Genomic DNA, 23,383 nt, shown 5'->3' with positions numbered 1-23,383 from the left:
TATCAGATAACAAAATAAAGACAATATGGGATATAGTGAAGGAGGAGACCGGTAGAACCAGACATGGAGAGCAACAAATAGCATTAAGAGTAAATGATGCATTGGTGACAGATGTGTATAGTGTTGCAGAACTTTTTAACAAACATTTTATAACTGTTACTGAAAAGATGGGGTTGTCAGGTTCGGTAGATGCTGCTATGGATTACCTTAGACCAGACATTTCAAGTAACTTCCATAATATGAATTTGACCCTCACTACCCCAACAGAAATAACGTCCATCATAAAATCTTTAAAATCAAAAACATCTAGTGGGTATGATGAAATATCAACAAAGTTAATTAAAGAATGTGATTCTGAGCTAAGTAACATATTAAGCTATCTGTGTAACCAGTCGTTTATCAGTGGAATATTTCCCGAATGGCTGAAATATGCTGAAGTTAAGCCACTGTTTAAGAAGGGAGATAAAGAAATAGCATCAAATTTCCGTCCAATTTCACTGTTGCCAGCATTCTCAAAAATTTTCGAAAAAGTAATGTACAGTCGTCTTTATAACCATCTTATCTCAAATAACATACTGTCAAAGTCACAGTTTGGATTTCTAAAAGGTTCTGATATTGAGAAGGCTATCTACACTTACAGTGAAAATGTACTTAATTCATTAGACAAAAAATTGCAGGCAACTGGTATATTTTGTGATCTGTCAAAGGCATTTGACTGTGTAAATCACAATATCCTTTTAAGTAAACTAGAATATTATAGTGTAACAGGAAATGCTGCAAAATGGTTCAAATCTTATATCTCTGGCAGGAAACAAAGGGTGTTATTAGGAAAGAGACATGTATCAAGCTATCAGGCATCATCCAACTGGGAACTAATTACATGTGGGGTCCCACAAGGTTCCATTTTGGGGCCCTTACTTTTTCTTGTGTATATCAATGACCTTTCATCAGTAACATTACCAGATGCCAAGTTTGTTTTGTTTGCTGATGATACAAACATTGCAATAAATAGCAAATCAAGTGTAGTCTTAGAAAGATCAGCCAATAAAATATTTGTGGACATTAATCACTGGTTCCTAGCCAATTCTTTGTCACTAAACTTTGAAAAAACACACTACATGCAGTTCAGAACTTGTAAGGGGTGTCCCAAGAGTATATGTCTAACATATGATGACAAGAAGATAGAAGAAGTGGACGGTGTTAAATTCTTGGGATTACAGCTTGATAATAAATTCAACTGGGAGGAGCACACCACAGAACTGCTGAAGCGTCTTAACAAATCTCTGTTTGCAATGCGAATTTTGTCAGACATAGGGGATATAAAAATGAAAAAGCTGGCATACTATGCTTACTTTCATTCCATAATGTCATATGGGATTATTTTCTGGGGTAATTCATCAAGCCAAGCTAAAGTTTTCCGGGCACAAAAACGTGCAGTAAGAATTATATGTGGTGTGAACTCAAGAACATCCTGCAGAAGCCTGTTTAGGGAACTAGGGATACTAACTACAGCTTCCCAATATATTTATTCCTTAATGAAATTTGTCATTAAAAATATATCACTTTTTCAAACCAACAGCTCAATTCATGGAATCAATACTAGAAATAAGAATAATCTTCACAAGGATTTAAAGTCACTTAGTCTTGTACAAAAAGGTGTGCATTATTCAGGAACACACATTTTCAATAACTTGCCAGCAGCCATAAAAAGCTTAACAACCAATGAAATTCAGTTTAAGAGAAGCCTAAAGGATTTATTGGTGGCCAACTCCTTCTACTCCATTGATGAATTTCTTAGGAAAACCAACTGATTTGTATATAAGTACAACATAACTTCTGCACAATTTCAGTGCAGTAATGTGTTCACTGAAAATTTGTGTGTGTGTGTGTGTGTGTGTGTGTGCGTGCTTGTGTGTGTGTAAGTGTGTAAGTATAATCTAACTTCTGCACCATTTCAGTGCAGTAATGTGTTCATTGTAAATAAGTATTACAGTAGTTGTATTACATGTTTCTTACCTTATAAATAAATAAAAAACTTTTTTATTTTAAATTCAGTGCAATGGTATTTGTAAAATGACTCTTAGTGTTCATTAAAAAATGACGATCATTCCACTTGGGACCTGTGGAATGGTACATTAGCTTATTTGTTTTAGTTGTAAATATTTGTCATGTATTGTTGTTTTTCTGACATGTTCCACATCCTGGAGGACCTCCTCACTACGGATCAATTGGAATGAAAGTAAATCTAATCTAAATCTAATCTAATCTAGTCACATGTTGCTGGTGTAATGCTATGTGCACACGGTGGACCTGGTGATGGCAGCTGGTGATCGGGCTGCCCCTGGTGGCCACGTCAGATAGTTGCAAGTCACCATTTAAATGTCAGCATGCACCATGCTTGTCGCAGTGCCCCGACTTACATCCACTGCATGCAGTAAGTGTAGAACTGTCAGGTTACTACAGTCTACTGCTATAAACTTCAAGCATGCAACCACCTTAAACATGAAGCTGAAATATTGTGTATCACTGGGGATGTGGACCTTGGCTTACAACACAAAATCTACAACCTCAAGATGTGATGCATGCTGGTAGAAACTTTTGGCTCATCTCAGTTATTCTGTATGTGTCCGAATAATATATTATTGAGCAAGGTGGCACATTGTTTAGCACACTGGACTTGCATTCAGGAGGATGACACTTCAGACCTGCATCTGGGCATCTTGATTTAGGTTTCCTGTGATCTCCGTACATCGCTTCATGATCCCCTCTTCCCAAATCAACCAACCAAATAATATAGCACATTGTCTAGTTGACATTTATTTTCCTAGCTGCTTGTGAGAACTAAATGAACTATTATTTTTGTGTTATGGTAAACACCATTCTAAATTTTCTGAATTTGAGAAAGTTTTGGACCTCACATTTGGATGTTGTTTTCACATCTAATGAATGTAAAGGAAAAGTCCTTGAAGGCAATGGATGTTTTAAAGTGCCTCAAATATAGGCCTCTTAGAGACCAGTGTGCATCTGCTCCAGATCTATACAGCTTTTGTATGATCCCAGTTAAAATAATGAATACATTTTATGTAGATTAGCAATACCTTTGTGCCAAAAGACCATTGAAACTTCCACCAAGAGTGGTTTATGTTGGCCACAAGTGCCAGCAAGACCAATCCAATAGCGAGCCTCTTCTCAGAATGATTTTAGATTTACTGACATTGTTAATGGATATAAGACCAAGATTGTCATGAAATGCTCTGTGTAAACATTATGTTTCAGAAGTTGCCTATGGGTCATTCCATCACCATGATGACAAAATTAAATCAAAGCAATATACAGTTTTCGTACAGCATTACATGCCACCATGAGGGGAGTGGGGCATCTGAAATGTATTTTTGTTGGATCTCTGATATCCTGAGTGCTTTTGAAGCTATATGGCATATGTTCCCAGCAGATAAACACACCCAGAAAATTCACGACACCCTTCTCTGCCCACTAAGGCTGACAATTAAAGTAACAGGCTGCTGGGTAACACACCACAAAGGAATCCAAAGAAATGAAACAGCAGATTTATCAGCTAAGAAGGCGTGCACTGAAAATCATACAGTTCAATTTGCTGCTCCCTTTCTTGCAATCTCCTCGATGTTCAGGGACGTGTTTTCATTACGTTAGCGGAACGAGTGGTTCAAGCAGTTTTTTTGTAAACCATATATCAGTAACACATTTCTGAATATTGTTCTTAACTTGTGAACACATCCATATTTTAAGATGATTTTAGAGCACTGGCCCCTTTTCTCACTTTGTTTGTTGTGTGTGCTTGTGGATGTAGTTGAGTGAAAAATGGGGAAGAGTGGTGAAATGGTTAGTATGATTAGCTCTCTGGACTTGCCATTGAGGAGGAACAGAGTTCAAATCCATGTTCTGTCCTCCAGATTAAAGTTTTTTGTGGTTTCCCTAAATGAGTTAAACTGAATATGTTTGTTCCTTTAACCTCACCATCAATGTGACCTTAAACTCTGTAATTGGATAGATAAAAAATCTACTCACCAAGCAGCAGCAGAACACACACATTAGAGAAAGTTATAATTAGGTAAGCTTTCGGAGCCTGTGGCTCCTTCGTCAGGCAGAGGGGTTGAAGGGGAAGGAAGAGGGGTGAAGAAAAAGTACTGGAGAGGTCTAGGAAAAGGGGTAGATTTTGGGAAAGTCACTCGAACCACGGGTCGGGAGAATGACCAGACGGGTTGACAAGGAAAGAGTGATTGTTGGGGACTGCATCAGATGGGATTTGAAACCTGAGAGCTTAAAGGTGGAAGACAGGGTACTATTCAAGACAGAGTTAACTGCTTAAACATCATGCATGAGTTAATAAGAGTGAAAAGCTAAGTGCATTGTACATAACAGAGGTGAAAAATAGACAGGTAAGACTATGAAAGACATATAAAACTAAAACGGAGTGAAGAAAAGAGTAGTTACTGTGAAGAAATTAACATAAATTAAGGCCAGGTGGGTGGCAAGAACCAATGGCATGTTGTAGGGCTAGTTCCCACTTCCGGAGTTCCGAGAAACTGGTGTCTGGGTCAAGAATCCAGATGGCATGTGTGGTAAACAGGTACCAAGATCATGATCGTCATGTTGTAGAGCAGGCTCTGCAACAAGATATTGTGTGTTGCCAGTATATGCCCTCTGTCTATGCCCATACATCCTAATTGATAATTTGGTGGTAGCTATGGCTATGTAAAAGGCCGAACAGTATTTACGTAACAGCTGGTGTATGACATGTCATTTCACAGGTGGCTCTCCTTTGATAGCTTATGTTTTGCATGTTACAGAGCTGGTATAGATGGTGGTAGGAGGGTGCATAGGGCAAATCTTGCAGCGGGGACGGTCACAGGGTCACATGGGTAGGAGCCATAGGGTAGGGGGGTGGGTGCAGCAGGAGCATAGGGTCTGAAAAGAATATTGCAGAGATTGGGAGGGTGATGAAAAGCTATTCTAGGTGTGGTGGCTAAAGTCTCAGACAGAATGGATCTCATTTCAGAGCATGCTTTTAGGAAGTCATGGCCTTGTCAAAGTAGCTGATTAATACATTCCACACCAGGATAATACTGAGTGACCAGTGCTGTGCCCCGAAGCCTTTTTTTTTTTTTTTTTTTTGAGGGATCAGCATTACCAGGATTGGATGTGACGGCTCAGAAAATCTGCTTTTGAACTAGGCTGGCTCGTTGGAGTGATCAGCATTGCCAGGATTGGATGTGATGGCCCATAAAATATGCTTTTGAACTAGGCTGGCTCGTGGGGCGAACAAATACATTTGCCTCAAATGCCAAGGTTGTATGGGAGGGAATGTTCGACGTGGAAAGGATGGCAACTGTCAAAATGTAAGTACTGTTGTTTGTTAGTACGTTTAAGGTAGACAGAAGTGTGTAGCTCTCCTTCAGTGAGGATGAGATCATCATCAAGGAAAGTGTCACAGGATTCGGAATAGGACCATGTGAAATTTAATTGTGGGAAGGTAGTCAGAGATTCCAGGAATTTCAACAGGTCAGCCTCACCATGAGTCCATATGGTAAAGGTGTCATCAGTGTATCTAAACCTTACCAGGGGCTGAAGCCTTGTGGATCCTAGGAAAGCCCCCTCCAAGCAACTCATGAAAAGGTTGGCATAGGAATGAGCCATCCTGGTTCCCATGCCCATACCCCTGATGTGTTTGTATGTCTGCTCCTCAAAGGTGAAGTAGTTGTTGGTAAGTATAAAGTTGGTTGAGGTGAATAGGAAGGATGTAATAGGTTTGGAATCAGGTGGTCACTGAGGAAATGCTCAGCAGCAGACAGACCATGTAAGTGGGGGATGTTGGTATAGAGGGATAGAGGGAGGTCGCATCAATGGTGACAAGCAAGGTGTGTAGTGGTAGTGGGACAAGAAAGGATTTCAGATGATCTAGGAAATGGTTGATATCTTTGATATTAGAGGGAAGTCTTTGTACAATGGGTTGCAGGTGCTGATCAGCTAAGGCAGATATACATTTGGTAGGTGCTTTGAAGCCAGCAACTATAGGACAGCCAAGATGATTGGGTCTGTGGATCTGAAAAAGCAGGTAAAGGTTGGATGTGCGTGGTTTGGGCGGGGCAAGAAGTTCTGTGGATTGAGGTGCGAGTCCGTGCAAGCGGCCTGAGGTTTTCAACAGGGACTGCAGGTCAGTTTGAATCACAGGGATGGTATCTTGATGGCAGATGCTGTATGTAGTGATGTCAGACAATTGGCGTAGACCTTAACTAACATACTCCCTTTGTTCAAGTACCACAGTGGTAGATCCTTTATCTGCTGGGAGGATAATGATAGAGTCATCAACTTTCAGGGAATGTAGAGCCAGGAGTTCTGCAGAGGACAGGGTAGGGTCATGTTGTAGGGACCTGAGGGAGGGCTGTGAAGCAATGCTGGATGTGAGGAATTCTTGGAAGACTTGTGAGGGATGTTTTTGAGGTAGTGGTGGTGGATCAGGGTGGGATCGTGCTTGGGACTGTGCAAGGCAGGGTACAGTGTGCTGTTGGATAGGTTTTGGGATTTGGTTGCAAAGTGATATTTCCAGTTGACAATTTGTGTGAAGGAAAGTAGGTCCTTTACCAAAGCAGCATTATCAAATGCAGGTGCAGGGCTGAAACTGGGACTATTAGATAATACATATAATTCAGGAGGGGAAAGTGCTTTAGTTGAGAGATTGAGGACACTGTACTTTTGTGGCTAGTTCTTTTGACTGTGGGTTATTCTTGGTCTGGGAGGCAGTGGTGAAGGCAGTGGGATGTTAAGGAGGTTGGCCAAGCTCAGTTTGTAGGAAAGGATTGGTGTTGGTGGGGCTGTTTAGGTAGATGCAGAGGGACAGGAAGGGAAACACCACTGTTCAGGTTGTTTAGGAGAAGGTGGGATATTTTTTTGAGGTGAAGTCTGGCATGTTGTTGCAATTTGAAGTTGGCATGGCAGATAGGAAACATGAGGGGGCAGATAGCTCCAGGATTTTGTAGAGGGAGAGAAGTCTGGTGGAGTGGAAATTGGCTTATGAGGCATAAAGGTCACAGATTAGCCAGGTAAGAGCAAGAGATTGCTGTGTTTGAAACTGTACTAAGTGGGCATTGTTATACTCTGATATCCACTTTCTGCATGTAATGCATGCCTGACTCATTAAGGGGTAATGGGCAGGGGTGTATCCTATAATTCTCCAGCTGACAGTGGAGGTTGGAAAATCTACTTCCAAGATTGTCCTAGAATCATCTGAGCCTCTGGTTTAAGCCTCTCATTTGGCTCTGACCCAGAGGACTGTGTTTGTTACTGGGAATAATGACACAGAGGACTGTGGTTGTTACTGGGAATGATGCTGCAAAATGCTATCTCTGCTTCCACCCTGCAATCTTGAAAACTCCAAGATCCATGTCCCTGCACAACAGAACAGTAAACATTGTGAGCACTATCTCTGAACTAGAGTTTATAACTGCAATAAATGACATCATATCAAGGAAAGTGTCCGGACATGATGGAATACTACTGGAGTTTCTAAAGAACATAGGTCCAAGAGCTTGCACATGGCTCTGAAAATTTTTCTCCGCCATACTTGAGACTGGAAACATCCCAAACAAATGGAAGAAGTCGATGATAATAGCTATCTTGAAGCCTGGAAAGAATGAGAGAGATTCCAAGAGCTACAGACCTATCTCTCTGCTGTGTTTAATGTACAAACTTCTCGCGAAAATTCTCCTAAAGAGAGTGACCCACCTAATAGCTGCAGCAATACCCGTGGAGCAAGGTGGTTTCAGGTCGAAGAGGAGCTCTGCCATCAAGTCCTGGCACTAACCACGCATATTGAACGTGGTTTTCAGAACAAGAAAAAGATCAGTGTAGTATTTATAGATCTCTCAGCTGCTTACGACACAGTATGGCTTAAAGGATTACTGTATAAGCATGCTACAGTAATCAGATGTAAGAAGTCATTAAAGCTCTTATATAATATGCTATCCACAAGTAAGTACAGAGTACATCTTCATGGAAAAAGCAAGCAAATCCCAAATCCTCAGTAATGGACTGCCACAAGACTCTGTCCTAGCTCCTTTACTGTTTAATTTCTACATCTCTGATGTGCCGGAACTCAAATCACGGAAGTTTGCGTATGCTGATGATCTGGCTATTGCTTTGCATGGCGAGTCATTCAAACAATTGGCATCAGGCCTAAATTCTGACTTGGTGCAGCTTTATAACTACTACATCACCTGGCATCTGAACTTTTATGCATCAAAAACAGTAAGCACAGTGATGCCCTTGAATAACAAACAAGCAGACAGGAAGCTGTGCTTGAATATAGTAGGCCAGAATATAAGACATGAAAGAGCACCAAAATACCTGGGTGTTAAACTGGACCACAACCTAACATTCAAAGAACACCTGCAGGATGTCAGCCAAAACCTCAGAGGCAGAGTCAGTATCATCCAGAAACTTGCAGGCTCTACCTGGGGAAGTAATACTACGGCTCTTCGTACTTCCTCCTTGGCTCTAGTCTACAGCGTTGCAGAACACTGTGCACCTGTATGGGCCAACAGTTCGCACATCAATAAAGTAGATGTTCGCCTAAATGACACCTTGCAAACAATAACTGGGACAGTAAGACCAACCCCAACACCATGGCTCTCTATGCTGGCAAACACTGAACCTCCCTCACTCTGCAGACAACATGCAATCAGAAGAGAAATGCAAAAAATTACTGCTGACACCACACTGCCAATACACGCTGATGCGCATGGCCCGACACAATTAAAGCCAAGAAATCCCTTCTGGAACCACTCCTTGAACAACCAGGACACCATAGCAGAATGAAAACACCTATGGCAACAAGCAAGTGTTAACAATGGACACCTCATTAAGAACACAGCTGATCATGTTCCTGGCCTCAACATCCCTCAAAGAACCTGGGTGGCACTAAGCAGAATGAGAACTGGTGTTGGACGGTGCAACGAGCTGATGGCCAAGTAGGGCTACAAGGACGATTGCTTATTGTGACTGCGGCAAAATACGGTCGATCCAGCACATAATCAAGTGTGAAATTAATGGTTTTTGGGATGGTTCACTAGAGGATCTGCATAGACACTCAGACTGTACCATACTTGGCTTTATAATGTAAGTGTTTCTGTTTAATTGTTAATTTTTTTTACAGATTACAACATGTATGCATTATTGGTTTATAAGTACTGTAATATGTATAACTAAATTTATAATGAATAATGTTTTGCTACATTTGCGTGTTGATTAAGTTTCCCATGCTGAATATGTATAGTACTATAAGGCATCCAGCATATCGAACGCAAAATAAATAAATAACCCTGCAAGCGAGGCTAGTTGTCTTCATCAAAGAAGCCAGCTGGCTGTAGGAACCAAGGATGGCTTCTGTACCAGGCAACAGATGTTATTCGTGCCAAGATGAACCACATTTTGCAGGCAGGGTGCACCCCCATTGTGCTCGCTGTTGGCAGAGCTGCCTCCACATCGTGGACATGACCCTCCAGCAAGCAAACAGAATGGACACTGCCCTTCCTTCCTGACATGTCTGCTGTTTTTCTAAGGGTCTCCACTGCCTGCATAATGTTGGAGCTAATAGTTACAAACAGTCCCACCCTCTGTGCGTGTTCAGATCTTTCACGAAGGTCAGCCCCAGTCTCGACAGACATGGCAGCTCTTGCTGTCTCAGATGTATTGTTGGCAGTGGACTATACCTCAAACCCTTTTTTGTGGCATAAGGGAATAGCCATGCACCCGGTACCCATTTTTCCCCTTTTGAGCAGATATTTGTGATCCCGCCACTGTTCATTATTTATCATTAGGATAGTGTTGACAGCCAGGATAAGCCAATCAGAAATTGCTGCAAAATCAGTGATCCCATGCAATGCTATAGTCTTTACAATTGTCAAAGCATTCATCAGAAGTGCCCCAATACCAGTGCAGCAGCTTGAAGTTTGTCAACTGTGGTCAACACAGCTTCCAGCTGTTTATGGCCTACGTAGCTTCCAGCAGTTTACACACCGTGGCCAGTTCTACCTTTATCCATACACAACAGGTGCAGTCCCTGTCCATCTTTAATAAACATTTGATTATATCCCAAAGAATATGTGGAGTGGCCGAGCGGTTCTAAGCTCTTCAGTCGGGAACCATGCGAACGCTATGGTCGCAGGTTCGAATCCTGCCTCGAGCATGGATATGTGTGATGTCCTTAGGTTAGTTAGGTTTAAGTAGTTCTAAGTTCTAGGGGACTGATGACCCCAGCTGTTAAGTCCCATAGTGCTCAGAGCCATTTGAACCAAAGAATATGACATCAACCTAAGTAGACGCTGGACACAATTTACAGTCTGCTGCTGCTATACCACTTCTGGTTTTTACTTCACTCCAAAAGCAGCTCACACAATGCAAATGCTGTAAAATTTATGCAGTAACTTATTCTAAGTTAGTATACACTAGTCAACACAGTTAAATACACAATTCACATCTTCAAAAAAGCACATACGAACAAAAACTGTATTAAATCATCAGAGTAAACAGAAACTGCTACTGCTGGCATATTCTCTGGACACCTCTGCTATGGCTACATGAGTTACTGTATTCAAAAGTTGCTCAATCAATGCCCGTTTTCAAACATGTTTTAAATGTTTGAATTAAGATGGGTTTCAAGGTGCATGTGTTAGCTTAAGTGTTAAAGATAAAGATGCATCAATTAGTGACTGTGGTTAGAGACTTTAAATTTTCATTGCAGTGCGTAATATGACATTTCTTTCTGTAATGGCATTGTCGTCAACAGGATGTAGGCATTTTTCCGTAATACTGTCAAAATATAACTTAAAAGCAGGTGCTCATAATTCACCTCAGAGTTAACTTCATTTTATAAATTAATAAAATGTGTCACAGTACCACAGATGTTGTCATGTAGATATTTGCTTTTAGTATCAATGGAGAATATGTAAGAATTATTTACAATTTTCGACAAAAGTAGTAGATTTCTTTACCAGATAATGGTTGGAAATATTGAATCTTTTTTTACTTCCCTCATTTGTGCTTTTACAGACACTATCATGTCTCATTTGATATTTCTTTTGTTCAGGAATTGCATGCTACCTGTCAGGCTATGCAGCAGAGGCTTGTAGAACTGGTTGGAAAATTAGCCAATGATGAAATCACTGCAGAATTATTGCGTGTCAATGATGAATTGAATAATCTGTTTTTGAGGTAAGTGACATTTGCATTGTTGGCTATTGATGAATTTTAGAACATTTTTGGTAAGCGTCAGTGAATGTGGCATTATAAATACCTGATTTTTTTCTGTCAGTGTTCATAAAATGTAACTGATTCATGTGTCATGTGCTTTGACTGTCTTAATAAATTTGGTGTTTAAATAATAATTCCAAATAGTGAACAGGAAATAGAGATATTGTATTCGCATAACAGGGAACTTGCCGTCCAATGAAATCAGTGGAAAAAACCTTGCAAGGGGCTAAAATGAATGAAAGTTGACATCTAAGGGTAATTTTGAGTGAGGAAAATAAAAATTACACAAGTGAAGCAAAAATAGCTATCAAGGATCAGCTAAAACTTGAGTCAGTTCTTCCATTTCTCATCAGAATCAGCAGTCAGGACTGGATAAATACTTCACAAAGAATTTCAGAATATTGGATACAAATTCCTAGATCAGACCATGACAGTATTTGGCAGTTTTAACCAGCCAGCCGTAGTGATTTCTCAGGTTTTCTCGGCATGATTTATTTATGATGTGCCTTTGGTTTGTTCTTAATATTTTCTGTCAAACAGGAAATAACTTGATGTCAAAATTTGTGTAAAAGGTTCTGTGAAACAATTGTCAAACTTTTCTGCTATTAACTCCAAGGAATCAGAAAGTGGAAGTCTTGTAAAGAGGGAGAGAACATTGAAACTGAGCATAACATCTGCATCCTGAAGCCACAGTTGACTGAGACTGTATATAAAGTCATCAGACTTCCCGACATACTCACTGAAAATGCGTTTCAGATATTTTGGCAGTGTGTAGATTTTCCAATATTACTAACTATGGGTCTTAGAGGAATTCTTTCCTTGTTTACCGTTGGAAGGCCATATAATTGTGACATGGCAAGCCTGTCTCATAGAGAAGAGTTGTCATCTTCCTCACGACTTTATTTGTAGGATCGACATCTATCTGTCTGTATGCAACATTGTTCAAAACATAAAAAATTTTCTTGTTGTAGTCCACATGTGATGTGAGGACCATGGTGTTGCACTTGTCAGGTGGCAGAACTACAGTTTCCTTGTCCTCGTGCAGATTTCTCAAAGCTTCTCATTCTCTCTTGCGATGTTGGATCTTACAAGGAAGGAGTGGTCTCCAGCAGTGGGATTGACTTTCTGAAACAACCTGTATAGTGATGTAGGTCTAAGATCCCCGGTATCACACCCTATAGCCATTCATGCTGGTGGACAATCGTTTGCTAGTAATTGACAGAAACAAATTCAGAATTTTGTGTGATGCTTAATAGCTTTAAAAGAGGAGATTAATGTAGAGTGATTGTGTGATGCAATGTCTACTGTAAAGCCTCCATGTGCTGAAGGTCGTGGGTTCGAATAGCATCAAGTGCCTTAAAATAAATCTTTACCAGAATTACTTTGATCTTTATTTTTATTCAATTAATTGGTTTAAATGTAATTTTTTATTTCTTTTCCTTTGTCAAATTTTAAACATTGTATGAATTATTTCATTTGTTCTCATTTTCAGCTTGGAATTTTTCTGAATATGAATTTCATTATATTTATCTATTACAATATTTAAATATTTGAAAATGCTGCTCCATCAGTTAATAAACAAAAGATAAAATAATCTATTTATATTGACTGTGCAATAGTGTTGAAAACTATTTTTTTATTTTTTGGAATGGTAATCATTGTACAAACATTTAAAACGTAATCCAAATTCCTTAATATGCTATGGACATAAAACAAGAAGTGAAGAGTTAAGCACAAGAAGGGATTATAAGTAAAATAAAATTCAAGAAAAATGAGGAACAGAAATAATGACTGCAGTAACATGAACAAAAAAATAGGATGATAAAATGAAAGAAATTAAATCAAAATTAACTGAAATCATGGGAACAAAGATTTCAAATGATAAAAGAATAATAGGAAGAGAAGTGAGAGCAAATGAAGAAGCTGATATGATGATTAAAATAATATGAGAAAGGAACATAAATATAAAATTATATTTAAACCAGTTAATTGAATAAAATTAATGATCAAAGTAATTTTGATAAAAATTTAAAAATAAAAAAAGGAGTACATAATGAGATTGAAACCCATGACCTTGTCCATGTCAGGGCCTTACCCTATCCATTAAACCATGCAGCCAATCAATATGAGTGTACTAAATTAATGATATTGAGTGTCAAGCAAAATTTCAATTCCCCCTCCCAATCAATAACTCACAAATGAGGGCCTACCAGGGTGAATGGCTGCAGGGTGTGATAGCTGGGATATTAACCTACATCACAGTATATACGGATTCAAAAAGTCAGTCCAACATCTGGTGACCTCTCCTTGTAAGCATTGGTGTCTTGTCAAGTGCTGTATAGGTTTTGCTTCAACTCTCTTTGGTGCTTCTTGTGGGGAAGACGCTGTTACATGTTCTTCGGAGCATATGTGATCTGCTATTGGTAGCATTGTTAAGAGCTGGTGTGAAATTTACCCCATTAGCACGGATCTTCACTGTATCTTTGTCCAGATATTTGATTGTGAATGCATGTCCATAGACCTAGAAACCTAACAAAAATAGGGGTGGGAAGAAGCATTATGAGAAATTAGGGAGGAATCTTAGAAAATATGGTGGAAACAGGGCTAGAATTAAGTGTACGACAGTAACTAGGGGAGACTATGTCAAGGGGGATTGCAACATCTAGATGGTGTCGGTTGCCAAGTGGCCATTGCACCACTGGGTGTCCATTGTTGTCCTTGGACATAATTTAAGAGTTGCTCATAATTGTTAACAGCTGCATGTGGTCATGTCCACATCAAAAGCCATGTGATAGTTGATATATGACATGGCTGCTCTCACAGATGGCACTACGTCTGATGGAATTTTAGACTTTGGCTTATTAAAGAAAGGTAAAGTTCCAGATTGTGGTCCTAGATGGGCCAATCGGGCCCGACCGACCTCAGTGTTATCCTCTGCCAGTGGCATCATTGGATGCAGTATGGAGGGGTATGTGATTAGCACACAGCTCTCCCATTCTTTATTGGGTTTCTTGACCTTGGAACTGCTACTAATCAGTCGAGTAGCTTCTCATGTGGCCTCATGGGGCTGAGTGCACCCTGTACCAATACTCCCACTAAGAAAAAAATCCCTGGGAGTGCTAGGAATTGAACTCAGGTCCTCCACAAGGTAGTTAGCCGCACTGACAACTCAGCTTTGGAGGCAGACAGGCAGTAAAATAAAAAAAGAGTCTCTAGAACTTCCTTTTTATTTCCAGTGTTTGTAAAAAGTTATACTTGTCATCACTTGATAAATTTGAGGCACTGTTTCTTAATGTGAGCCCAGTACTCCAGCTTCATGAAATAGTTTTGAAATACTTTTGGTTAGACCTTTTACTGCTAGTATTTTATTCTGCATTGTCTTCATGCTAGTTCCTTAGAAGCAACGTGTCTTGTCTTACACATTTGCTTTTTTCCCAACCAACAAATCTTGTGAAGCTATGAGGCGGTGAGGGTATGCACAGGACAATGAGTCAGTGTCGCAAGGGGCTATGGAAGTGTATTCATTAGAAATTTTCACTCTGCAAAAGTGTGTCCACTGATTAGAAACTTCTTGACATATTAAAACCATGTGCCCAGTGTGTGCAGGACTGGGACTCAAACCTAGGACCTTTGCATTGTGCAGACAAGTGCTATACTGATTGAGCTATCCCAGCATGTCTCACAACTCACCATCACAACTTAACTTCCACCAGTACATCTCTCCCACCTTCCAAACATTATAGAAGTTGTTCTGCATGATTTCTACATCTACATAATTACTCTGCAATTCACATTTAAGTGCTTGGCAGAGGGTTCATCGAACCACAATCATACTATCTCTCTACCATTCCACTCCCGAACAGTGCGCGGGAAAAATGAACACCTAAACCTTTCTGTTCGAGCTCTGATTTCTCTTATTTTATTTTGATGATCATTCCTACCTATGTAGGTTGGGCTCAACAAAATATTTTCGCATTCGGAAGAGAAAGTTGGTGACTGAAATTTCGTAAATAGATCTCGGCGTGCCGAAAAACGTCTTTGCTTTAATGACTTCCATCCCAACTCTCATATCATATGTGCCACGCTCTCTTCCCTATTACATGATAATACAAAACGAGCTGCCCTTTTTTGCACACTTGTGGGACTAGCACTCCTGAAAGGAAGGGTTTTGCAGAGAATGGTCTTAGACTTTCTTCCACAAGTGCTAGTTTCACAAGGTGTGCAGGAGAACTTCTGTGAAGTTTGGAAGTTAGCAGATAGGTACTGGTGAAAATAAAGCTGTAAGAGTAGGCTGTGAGTCATGCTTAGGCAGCTCAGTCAGTAGAGCAATTGCCCTCAAAAGGCAAGGGCTCCAGGTTTAAGTCCCGATCAGGCACATAGTTTTAATAGACCAAGAAGTTTCAGGTGTGTTCTGTGCAGCATAAAACAGTATGAAGTGAGAGCTGAAAGAGGTGGGATATAGTTGTGTAAGCTAACAGCAAAGGAAAGAAAAGAACAGGAAGATACATGGTTGTGGAGATATAAGGAAGAGCCAGGTAGAGAAGTATTTAAGAAATAAAATAAAAGAACAATTACATTTATGAACAGGAAGGACAACAGGAAACATAATTATATAAATGTAAAGTTTATTAATGAATGAATTATATAAATGTAAAGTTTATAAATGAATGCTGATAAATGTTCAGCTTGCTAAGAGGGAGTTGGCGCAGAGTGGAAATTCATCCTGGGAAATAGTCCCCTCCCTTGGCAAGAACAATTTGAACTGCTCATTGAGGGATTAGGGATTAATTTTGTAAGCTGTAGATGATACAGTTTTGAGGAAGCTAGGAGGAGAGGAGAAAATTTAAACACAATGAATTTAAAAGAAGAAACCATACATTACTTATGTTTTCCCTTAGGTCTCTGACACTAAAGTTAAGTCAGAGTGTGGCTTGGGGTTCCTATCATATTTCCCCTCAGGAAATGTAGTGGAAATGAAAACTATTAAATTACAAGGAGACAGAATGGCCAACAATTATTTAGCTTCAGAATACGAAATTCTTAACACTGCCTGCAGGAAAACTTCAAAGTAAAAAGCATTATTGTTAGCTTTCATGACTTGTATGTCCCTTCCACAGACAGAAGGGGGAGAAAACTAGAAAGAAAAGATCACTCAGGCCGTAGACTGTTTTCCCTATTCAAAAAAATAAATTCAGTAAAATAAATTATTCACTGGCATCAGATTGTGTCTGGAATAAGTTTGATAGTTTATTTTAAGCCTTTATGTAAACAATATCAGATACAGGACATATTAGACACACATGAATATTAGACAGGTATGTACAAGTATACAACATCCAGTAAAGATATCTGAACTTCAGATGCCCTTGTAAAAGAAGATAGGTATGTGAAATAGTAAGAATGTGAGAAAAAGGGGGAAAAAAATATTACTATCGTGAGCTGATACATTTTCAATTCAGTATGAAATTTTTTAGCCGTAAGTGATTCCATGAATTCTATTTCCATGACCGAGCGAGGTGGTCAGCATACTGGACCCGCATTCAGGAGGATGACTTTTCAAATACACATCCAGCCATCCTGGTTTAGATTTTCTGTGATTTCCCTAACTTGCTGCAGGCAGATGCTGGGATGATTCCTTTGAAAGTGCACGGCCAACTTCCTTCCCCGTCCTTCCCTAATTCAATGGGACCAGTGATGTCATTTTTTGGTTCCCTCCCACAAATCAATCAACCAACCAACCAACCAACCAACCAACCAACCATCTATTTCCATGGTAAGAGACATTTAGTATAAATATGATAAAGCAGACTCAGTTACTGTTATATGTGAAGAAAGAACTTTCTTCAGATTCTTACTGATATATTTGCGTCACGTAACATGGACTGTTACTGCATAAAAAAGTGAATTGTTGAAGAGTAAAATAAAGATTGACACTACAGATGATGATGCAGTGTTTCTGTTTTATAAACAAATATTGTATCATTGAGTAGTGCTCCATCATTTTTACAAGCCACTCTATCTACTGTACTGAAATAATTTCATTTACTTAAGACAAGCACAGGAGACCTTTAACTGAGTATAATTATTCATTGAAACATTCAGAGTGTGCATAGCTGAATTCTAAGATCTTTAAAAAATTGTCAGAATAATGTTTTCCTCATTTAAGGTAGAGGTACGTAGATGTAGGTAATTTGTTTGGAGCGAAAGATGAACAATGAATTAGCTGTTGCAACCATGTGTATTGTATACTTTGCACTTGTACATTCTGTGCTCATTCGTTGCATTCCATTTTGGGGTACCTCATACAGAGAGCAAATTATTATATGGAAGATAATGAGACAAGTGCCTCTTTCCTTTGCCACTAAATACCTATTTCTGGAGTTCAGTATGCTGCCATTGCATTGTATTTATGTTCGCCAAACAGTATAATTTATTCATGAAAATTTGCCAATTTTTGAAAAATAGAGAGAACCGTCATCGTCAGGCCCCTCATTCCATTGATATATTTTTAATTAGTAAGAGCTATCTAAATGTCACAGCAGTGTAAGGCAACATTTGCATTCTATACAACAAGCTGCCTGACAGCTTAAAGTCAAACAGAGAAAAATTAGAGCAAAAACAAAAATAAGTAATTATCTTAAGTAACTGTTCACCTAGTGTTGGACAATAAATCTCGTGTAGTCAGATACTGTTAGGGCACCAACAAATCTCTTTTTTTACCTTCGTTCGAAGAAAAAATCCATCTAAAATTGAAATCACGCACGTCTCATTTTTTTTTTTTTTTTATTTCTTTATTTTATTTTTTGTCCAGATACAAAAGATTTGAAAATAACCGTGAGGCCAGCAATCCAGCAGCAGCTGCAGCTGCAGCTGCTGCTGCCGCCACTGCCACTGCAGCAGCTGCAAAGGCTTCTGAGGCAGGAGACTCACTGATAGACCTGAGTGAAGATGCAGCACCAACAAGCCTCAACACGAAACTTGCTGGTTTGAGTAAGTACCAGATGTTATGAATTTTATATCTGAAAATGTGCACGTTCATTATATTATTGTTGCAAACGTTTTGCCATCATACTAAACTGTATTAACAATTGCAGGTTTGGGCAGTGGAAATGCTACTTCTCAGTTGAGTATGATCAATACTGTGCCAGCTCAGTCAGGAACACAGAAAGATATGAAAGAAAAGGAGGACAAGGACTTTGATATGTTTGCCCAATCAAGAAATGTTACTTATGAATCGTCAAAAAAAGGGCAAGTTCTCCTTCAATACCGCAGTACCTTTTGCTGTCATTATGATCTATTTCAGAAGTGGAATTGAATTTACAGCTACCGTTACATAGTTTTCACATCAACATATAACCCCTTTTCAGGGGTTATATGTTTTTGTATAAAAATCATTTCAGAATTGTATTTTTTTTTCATAGCTTTTCTTTAGTTTCATGAAAAATCTATGAAATTTGGTATCTCTAACAGCCAAGAAGAGTGTTAATCATCACCACAGAGACTTTACGTGGTTTTACCTACCATATTCATGGCAATGTTCTAGCAAGTAATTACTGTAATTATATAATGACCACAATTAGTAAAAAGGCCTGCAAAGAAATTATTAAAATAAGAAAGGTAACCTTTATTTGTATTTCACATACTATTTTACAGTACTGTATTTGAGAAAAATAAGGAACAGGTATCATCTCATCAACAGGATACAGGGCTCTTTCTTGGTTGTCTGATTTTGTGTCGGCTCTCTCTAGTTAACTGTGGCCTAGTTAAGTGGTACATTCTTTCACATAAACTGGTGAAAAATTTATGTAGTGGCTTGGTAAGCATTTGATGCTCCAGAACTTCTAGATTTGACACTTCTGTCACAATCGTGATCAATCTTAACTGCTCCATCTAGCCACAAAGACTGCAACTCGCTTTCTTTCTGACAGATCAACGTTGAAACTTCATAATCCCTTAAATAAACATATGGAGAGCTTGCTTGGGTTCAGTTAAGTACCATACTGTCTTGGTGGACATTGCAATTCATTATTCTACTGACTGCTACATTAAATTATTTCCTTTCTTGAGTTTGTACAACACTGACCACTCACGTAAAAGTAAATTGGATAAATGGTCTGCCTTACATAGAATTAATTTCTAAAATTTCAGATATGGTAAAGACTGGACACACTCTGTTACTTTCATTCCACGAGATAAAATGGGAGGAAACCAAAGAACATGTGCCTTTACAAGTGTTTGCACAGTTGTTATTTTACACACCCTTCTAAGTATCAGATACCTTTTTCATTTTGACAGTAAGTGCATTCACATTTATGGTACATCGTTTATTTAAATTGTGTGGCATACCTTCACATGTATACTGTTGGTCAAGTCTCTTTGCTTGCAGTGCTAGTGGCCTGTGTTGATCAGATTCTCAATTCACATTCACTTAGTTCCTATTATTACTACTGTATAACACTCTTATCAGTACCGAAGTTTCACAGCCATTTTTCCACTGCAGTCATTTTTGTATGGTTAAGACAGAACAAGCAGGTATTAGAACATGTTTGTAGATATGCGTATTACATCTACATTCAACTGAAAACTCGTTACAAATCTGTATTGCCTTCATGATAATATTTGAGACTTTTGTAAGCAGCTGAGACATTTTGTAAGCAGCAAACACAGTCAAAAAGCAAGAAGCAAAACCCATATGGAACAGATTTATTTTTATACGCTATCAGGTCAGCTCAAAGCAAACCTTTCCACCAGCCTCTTCCCATTGCTATTTTTTCCCCTCTCTTCTTTCAATTTATTTTTGTGCTCAACCTTGCCACTATTAGGCCAACTGCTTTCCATATCTTATTTTTATCCACTTCCTTCCTTCCTTTCTTCTTCTTCTTCTTCTTCTTCTACAAGTTGAAGTCATTGACTACCACTCATGTATCTCCAAATCCAGATTTTGGAATATCTTTTTCTTCCTGACAGCACATGTGCATATATCTATTTCTGTCCTCCTTTGTCTCTATCCTGTTGAAAGAATTGTAGAAAATTCCAAAAGTGTCAGATTTAGCTATGTTTTCAGATTTGTGTGCCTACCCAATAAGTTACAGTTGTTCCTATTTTGTTATTCAGTAGTAAGAACTGCTCTTCTGTCATAAATATAAAACTTCAGTTTATTTTCTCACATTCACAGGAAAGTGGAAAATGGGCTCTCTTTGCAGCTTTTAAATGCTACTACTAGGGTATTAGTTACTCACTTTGTTAATGTTAGAGCATTAATTTTGTTTTGTGTCCATAGATCTATGATGATAAATGCTTCTAAGTACCCTCAGCATCAGTAATGACTGCTTACACATTTTCAAGCATTAAATGCCCCATTTGATTATTGGGTGCATTCCTTATTGACAATTTTGAGTACTGTATATGGTAAATCATATCTCAGACTTCACACTCAGCAGGATATCAGAAGCAACGTTTATTGTCACAGGTTACTATAGTCACTGTAGAAGTAGGTCACATATCCAACCATCATCATGAATAGTTATGTTCAAGAATGGATTAATTGGTTAATACTTCACTTCGTCATCTGTCAGGTTAATGTTGACTGATACTGTATCTAAATGGCATGAGCTATTTCTCTTCTGATAATACAAGTCTTTCTCACATATTTATGTATTAGGTGAACATATTTTATACGCAACACACAAATATTTTGAGAGTTGTTATGGATTTTATTTCCATTTTCTGTTGATGAATTTTGTAATCAAGGACATTGTCAACAAATGTAAAAGGTGACACACCTGATTATCAGCATCAGTGACAGCATATTGCCCATTCCATATTTGAGGTATGTAAAAGTGGATCAATAAGTAAGGCCGTGTTTATTTTTCTCCAAAATCATTTCATTTACAAACACACAAGAAAATTGCTTTTATATATAATCATCTGCCATGTTGAAATGTTATTTAATTGATTGTAAAGCTTCTCTGTTTAGCTATAGAAAAATGTTTTTCATTATATTTCAAACTGAGTTTTCCCCTTATTTTCAGTCTTCATAATGTTTGTGATATCCACTCATTATATCCTGACATCTGATTGATAACTGCGTTTCATACTGGACATAACAGATGATGGCTATTTCGATCAGATAATTGATTATTCCTCCTATTATTAACTCTGTCTCTGACAAACACTCTGTTGATGAGGCAAAAAAAGTGAACATTTATTCTGTGCGAAATAAAGAAATTTTGTAGAGGATTGTGGGTCATTCTGCACAACATCCAGCTGTGTAGAGATGTGTGCAACAAAGTAATGTTTTGATGTACAACTGCCAAATTTATAGTACATACAAAAGCCATAACTGAGCTATTATTGAGTAAAGCTCACTGCACTCTATTTTCTTATATCTGTAAGAAATTTTAAAGGTTGGTTATATTGTAGCGTCAGTAAATTAGTAAGAATTCTTCAGAAGAAAAAGCGTTCTTCAGAAGGTAATAGTGTTAATGTTATCGGCAAAATTATTAATGCACATACTGTAAGTTTTCAGTTTGCCCTAATATTCTGCAAGTGATATAAAGTTTGATTAGTGTATGATTTTTTTGGTTTCAGAAGCAGTAGCTATCAGGATAATCTGGAGCCTGACCAGTTAAATGGAGCCCTTGGAGCAGTAGCACAGACTCGCTCTCAGCCAGTCGTGAGTATTTCCTGAGATTTGAGCAGCCTCGATTTCTGTTTATTTTTATTTTTTCTCCTTTTTAAAGACTTTAGAATGAAACTTAAGCATGGGTTGTTTGATTAATCACACAGAAACCACAAGCTGAGTTAATAAAAAAGATAAATAATCAGCATAAATTAATGGCGAGGAAATTTTGAAATTATTGTTACATTCAGTTTCTGTAAGACTTGACTGTTGATAATGTACTAAAATTTAACACCTGAACATATTCCTCACATAAAGTTTTCCGAAAGATTCGTTGACCAAAGTATCTTGGATTGCTAACCAGCAAGGGTGTTATTTATAACTTTAAAGAAGTTCCAGCCAGAAGCTTGGTTCATCATCTAAGTATCAAAATAATTCCTCGAATACTCTGTAGTCTCTTCTTTCAGATAAGACACTTAATGTGCACTTCATTGAAGCCAGAGGTAGGAAGATATTATTTTTGCCTTCAAAATATAATACTTTGAAAATTGAGAACTGACAAGTGCTGATGGATGGCATGTGAAGATATTAGCAAAACACTATTAAAATGTGGTGATTTGCAATTGTGCTTTGAGAATCAATCAGTATAGATAATTTAAAGTCAGGGAAAAAAGGCCTATCACTCAAGCTGAACTCAGAATTCTGGATTGTGTAAAAGTTAATCTCAGATTATTTCAATACAAATTACAGTCAGTTTCAACTAGCAAAATTTTGCAAATCAAGTCTGTTTCCATTGCTGTCGGCAGTTCATATCCTAGTGATACTAGACAAGAAATTGTTGATGATGAATGTAAATGAGTTCCCATAACACATGTACCTGCTTAGGTGTATTCACTTAAGCAGTGAGGAAAACAAAATTGTAAATGAACCTCCTGAAAGCATGTCAGCAAACATTCAATTTTGATTCCTAAAATAATTGTTCAAATTAGCATCATCTGTAATCTCTTAGCGGTATCCTACCTCTTGGTAGAATTATGTCAACTATACACTGATCACTGTGCACTGATGGATTTTTTTTAACTTTGTCTGTCGTTCTAAAACCTAACATTTTATAAAACAACAAAAATTGAAACGACGGACAGGCACAAGGATCAAAATGGTAATAGATAACAATTAAATTGGTAATTATATGCACAAGCTTTTGGAATCAATAGTTCATTTTTCAGGTTTCATACAGAAAACAGGTAAGTAGAATGCACAGGTAATTAGCAAAAGGAAAGCTGAATTGCTGAAAACTCAGGAGGAGACATGAAACATTTCATGCAGGAGAGAGAAATTGTGAAGTGCTGGCAAATAGATTTATTGTGCCACTAGAATAGAATGAGCTTCAGTGAGTATGTCTGTTAGAGAAGATTCATTGATGGTGATGAGAAGCATACTGCTGCAGAAAAAGAAATAGACTTAAGTGAATTGCAAAAT

At 38.3% G+C, this 23,383-nt stretch overlaps 1 protein-coding gene across 4 annotated transcripts in view; it reads left to right on the top strand.

The window, feature by feature from the left end:
- Positions 1-23,383, top strand: part of LOC124787846 (TOM1-like protein 2) — a 132,114-nt gene that overhangs the window by 52,443 nt on the left and 56,288 nt on the right. For all 4 annotated transcript variants that reach the window (XM_047254798.1, XM_047254796.1, XM_047254797.1 and 1 more), the window contains exons 6-9: positions 11,120-11,244; positions 18,095-18,273; positions 18,378-18,531; positions 21,874-21,958. In XM_047254798.1, the coding sequence (XP_047110754.1) occupies positions 11,120-11,244; positions 18,095-18,273; positions 18,378-18,531; positions 21,874-21,958 (543 nt within the window). The remainder of the gene's footprint in view (positions 1-11,119; positions 11,245-18,094; positions 18,274-18,377; positions 18,532-21,873; positions 21,959-23,383) is intronic.

This window comes from Schistocerca piceifrons, chromosome 3 (genome assembly GCF_021461385.2).
Source record: "Schistocerca piceifrons isolate TAMUIC-IGC-003096 chromosome 3, iqSchPice1.1, whole genome shotgun sequence".
Classification (NCBI taxonomy): Eukaryota; Metazoa; Arthropoda; class Insecta; order Orthoptera; family Acrididae; genus Schistocerca; species Schistocerca piceifrons.
The sequence above is the reverse complement of the archived record's forward strand: the minus strand, read 5'-3'. Positions and strand labels throughout refer to the sequence as shown.